General features: G+C 37.6%; 1 protein-coding gene and 1 non-coding gene across 3 annotated transcripts in view; one reads left to right on the plus strand and one right to left on the minus strand.

Annotated features, from left to right (window-relative positions):
- The first annotated feature begins 998 nt into the window (after window positions 1-998).
- On the plus strand, window positions 999-1,070 carry TRNAQ-CUG (transfer RNA glutamine (anticodon CUG)). The gene has a single exon. It is a non-coding gene; the product is annotated as a tRNA-Gln (tRNA).
- A 1,739-nt stretch (window positions 1,071-2,809) lies between these two features.
- The window catches only part of LOC122251211 (uncharacterized), a 15,971-nt gene continuing 13,780 nt past the window's right edge, over window positions 2,810-5,000 (minus strand). For both annotated transcript variants that reach the window (XM_086532195.1, XM_086532197.1), the window contains exons 6-8: window positions 4,465-4,585; window positions 3,670-3,854; window positions 2,810-3,299 (exon numbers count right to left, since the gene is read on the minus strand). In XM_086532195.1, the coding sequence (XP_086388321.1) occupies window positions 3,090-3,299; window positions 3,670-3,854; window positions 4,465-4,585 (516 nt within the window). In that variant the 3' untranslated portion in view covers window positions 2,810-3,089. The remainder of the gene's footprint in view (window positions 3,300-3,669; window positions 3,855-4,464; window positions 4,586-5,000) is intronic.

Here is a 5,000-nt window from a genome sequence, read left to right on the forward strand (position 1 = left end):
AACAAACAAAGCATAACTAACAAATACATATTCACGAAAAACAAAAACAAAAACATAAGATACATCAACAAACGGGTCAATGCTTAAGCAAACACAACATAAACAATTCACAAACAACAAACTAAGGATGGACAACAATATGAACAAACTACATACAACAGCAAATAAAAGATTAGATAACAGTAGATAAACACAAAATGGATAAACCTATAGCTCAAAATTAATGGAAAACAAATAAAAAACAAACAATGTACAACCAACAAACAAAACAACAAACAAAACAGAAATTGCATATAGCCAAAGCAAACAATGTATAATTAACGAACTATCAATTTAAAATCCATACACAACAAGCAAAACGAAATCTAAGATAAACAAGGAATGCAGAAACAAAGAAATGCAGATGCAAACAAAGAAATGCAGAGACAAACAAAGAAATGCAAAGACAAACAAAGAAATGCAAAGACAAACAAAGAAATGCAAAGACAAACAAAGAAATATAGATACAAACAAAGAAATACAGATGCAAACAAAGAAATGTAGAAACAAACAAAACAAACAAACAATAGTCAAAGATAACATAAATAACAAAGAAATCACAAACAATAAACAAAGCAGTAATACATATAAAGAAACAATAAACCAAAGAAACATAAACTATTACATATATTATATATATATATATATATATATATATATATATATATATATATATATATATATGATAAACTAAAGATATTACATTTGAAAAAACACACACGAAAAAGCACTAGTTAAACACTCCATAAAAAAGTTCATTAAATAACAAAAACAAACAAACAAACAAAAATCATCCCCCCCCCAAAAAAAAAAGAAAAAAGAAAAAAAAGAAAGAATAATCACCAAAACGCAAAACACACACATACAAAATCCAAAAAAAGATATTCCATAGAAGAGCTAAAAAAGAAAAACCCAAAAAAATAAATATGTCTTCTCCCTTTGCCCTATCAATATATAACGGTCCCATGGTGTAATGGTTAGCACTTTGGACTCTGAATCCAACAATCCGAGTTCAAGTCTCGGTGGGACCTCAATGGACTGACATGTTTTCATCTTGCTTCATGTTATTTTAGTGTAATTCGGTGATGTACGGATAGGTGTGCCCCCTTTTTTTTTCTTTTCTTTATTTTAGGTTTTAGGGTATGTGATGATGTGTATGTTTTTTTTTTTTGAGGTGTGGTATTTTGTGGCAGGTTGTCTGGTTTTCGTTTTGGTTTGCGTGTCATTTCAGTGGGTCATTTCTATATATTGAATAGGGTAGAAATACTGTACTTTATGCTATGTGTGCTTGTACGTTATACGACAAGTATTGATTTGAAAATATTCATGTGAATTTAAACAGCATATAAAAGAGACACTTGTTCCATTATTTCATGATCAATCTACTCCATTTTCACTTGAGATTATTCGCTTATTTTCAACCACGTCTTTTAGTTCCGTTTTTAAAAGATTATCGAACAGAATTCTAGTCATTTGAGAGCTTTTTAGATTTATTTTTGTCTCCCGTCTAAATATCGACTATTTCCATTATCTTTCGTTTTCTCTTATAGCTTTAAGGGGGATACTTAAATAATGTTTGTACATATTTCCAATTTACATCAGCAGAGCAAAGATGATAATCTATCTGCATGTCATATGTTGATTAACATAATTATATGATTCAATCACATTTATGTTATATCTTCATGATTATATTTAAGACTGAGAGTGATTAATAAGAGAAGAAGAGAAAAGACGAAGGGGAGGAGGTGAAGCAAGAGCAGGTAGCGGAGAAAAATGAAGACGATGTGGAGATAGAGGAAGAGGAAGAGGAGAAAGAGGAAGGGGAGAAAGAAGAGGAGGAGGATGATGAGCAAGAGGAAGAGAAAAAGAGGAAGAAAAAAGAGGAGGATGAGGAGGCTGATGAAAAGAAAGAGAATAAAGAGGAGGAAAATGGAAAATTATTAGAAGCATGCCAATAAATAGGAAGAGGAGAGGGAGGAGGAAAAGGAAGAGGTGAAGTTAAGAGGGGGAAGAAAATGAAGAGGAGGAAGATGAGGTAGACTAAGAAGAAGAGGAAGAAGAGGAAGGAAAAGAGGGAGAGGAGGAGGAAGAGCATGATGAGGAAGAAGGGGAGGAAGAGGATGAAGAATAAGAAGAAGAGAAAAATGATGAGGATGAAGAGGAAGAGGATGAAGAAAAAGAGGAAGAGAAAAATGATGATGAGGAGGAGGAACGGGAAGATGAAGAAGAGGAGGAGGAAGAAGAGGAGGGGGACAAGAAGGAAGATAACGAAGAGTGGCCAAAGGAGAAATGACAATTCAATCGTGTTATATTCATTTCGTTTATTTCATTGGGATATGTTCTGTCACCACATCTTAAGTACAACCGCAGGCAATGGTAATGATAAATGTTTAAAAAACAATAATCAAAATAAAGATAATTAGAACAGATTTAACAGTAAATATGATATAATGAGATATAGATGGAAGATATAGATACAACTGACCAGATTATATATATATATATATATATATATATATATATATATATATATATATATATATATGAATACATGTTATATGTACAAAATACCTTCCTAATTTTGTTAAAATCAGAATACTTCTTTCATAATCACAGAAATGCCTAGTCACTCTCCAAACAGCCACTTATATCGCACATGCGCATTCTCCCACATACACACACACTCTCTCACACACCTCCCTCACAAACACGCCCCCCCCCCACCCACCACCCCTCTTCATGCATACACAAATTGTTCTCACACTCCCCCCTCCCCCTCCCCACATATAAACATATCTCCGTACCCACCAACACGCAAGTTCCCACACACATCCAGTCAACAGGACAAACACCCTTCAGACATGCTTCGAATCAGGGTCCACAACCCCTTTTCCGAATTCCTGTCTCGGAAATAACGGATCCCAAACTCGGGTATTTCGGAGCTTCATTCACGCGAACGAAATTAATAAGTTGAATGTACAGTGCATATCGCCACCAAACCCACACAACACAACACTACAACGCGACAAGCACTACCTTCCTATCCCTCACTCCTCAATGCCCTGATGCCTGACATTGAGTGATCCATCCTCAATGACATTGTCATATTCCCAGTTCTTAAAGCCGGGGATTTGAAGCGACTCGCCCAAAGCCAGCTCGAGCTCCTTGGGTACGATGTAGCAGCCAGCCTCTTCGCCAAAGGTGTATTCTGACCTACGGTACACGCTAAGGGCCAGCTGGTGCATCTCCATGGGTACCTGTGGCAGGGCAGGTGTAGGAGGGGGATGTTGTAGTGTTGGTATTTTTATTGTCAGTGTTACTATTATTAATATTTTTTACTGTTATTATTAGTATCATTATTGTTGTTATCAATATTATCATTAGTATTATTAAAATAATTATTGATATCATTAGTGGTAGTAGTAGAAGTATCATTGTTATTATCAATGTTACTGGTGTTATGGTATTGATAATTATTTTTCTTATCATAAATATTATTGTTATACCTAGTACCCATATCCACAACATTCATATTACTATCATCATTAACATAGTTCTTCTAATCATTATGATCACCATCATTATCAACATTACCATCATCATTATCATCCCTCTCGTAGCCCTTACCTTATACTTCCTAGCCATGTCGTAGCCGAGTTGCAAATCCTTGTTCTGCAACGAAAGCGAGAAACCAGGGTCGTAGTCCCCGCCGTTGAATATGACAGGCGAGGCTGTTTCCCACACGAAGCTGTTTCCTACACTCAAGCGAATGCCGTCCCAGAACGTCTTAAGGTCGATGTTTGCTCGCTTCCCTGGTCGTGAGAAGAAGGAGAAAAAGAAGAAGAAGAAAGGGTGAGATGAGGTGAGGTGAATGGACAAAGCGAAAGATGGGTGGGTGGAGAGATTGATAGGTAGAGAGATAGAGAGGTGCATAGATAGGTAGGTAAGTAGGTAGGTAGATAAATTGATATATACGTAAATAGACATATAAGTAGGTAGGTGTATAGATAGGAAGGTAGGTAGATAAATAGATAGGTAGATAAATAGATTGGTAAGTAGACAGAAAGAAAGATAAATAAAAAATAAACAGAGAGATAAATAGCAAGATAGTACTATAGAAATAAATAAAATAATATATAAACAAAGACAGTAACATAGTATAGAAAGATAGAGAGATAGCTAGGTAGGTAGGTAGATAGATAAAAAGATAGATAGATAGATAGAAAGGTGACGCTTATACAAGCGGGCTCGCCTCAGTGCATACAAGCCCGGCATAGCATCTGCTCCGCAAATCTGGCTTATCCTTATCCTTACCAGCACCATTATCATAACTATTATCATCACCATCACCATTATCATCACAAGCACCATTATCATCACCTTTATTATCACCACCACTACCACTCCTATCCTCATACTTACCCAACATAAGGGCCTCTCCCATGGCAACGACGTGGACACAACATAGCATGTTGGAAACGACCTTAATGACCATGGCGGCTCCGACAGTCGGTCCTACGTAGAAGACTTTGACGTATGAGGCCTGAGAGGGAGAAGAGGGAGAGAATGAGGAAGGGAGGGAAGGGAGAAGAGGTAGAGGATGAGGAAGGGAAGGAAGGGAGGGAAGAGAAGGCAGAGAAGAGAGGGAGGGAAAGAATGAGGAGGGGAAGGGGAGGGAGGGGAGGGAGGGAGGGAGAGAATGAGGAAGGGAAGGAAGGGGGGAAGGGAAGGGATGGAAGAGAGGGAGGGAGAGAATGAGGAGGGGAAGGGGAGGGAGGGAAGGAGGGAGAGATAGAATGAAACAGGGAAAGGAAAGGTGGAAGAAGCCGAGAAGGGAGGGGAGGAAGAAGGGAGATAATGAGAGGGGGAGGAAATGGAGGGAAGGAGGGAAGGAAGCAGGATAGGAGGGAGGGAATGAAAGTGAGGAAGTGAGAGGGAGAGGGAAGGTGAAAGAGAGA

The sequence above is a fragment of the Penaeus japonicus genome, unplaced genomic scaffold (assembly GCF_977035675.1).
Source record: "Penaeus japonicus unplaced genomic scaffold, GWHDUDI00000001_assembly GWHDUDI00000037, whole genome shotgun sequence".
NCBI lineage: Eukaryota > Metazoa > Arthropoda > Malacostraca > Decapoda > Penaeidae > Penaeus > Penaeus japonicus.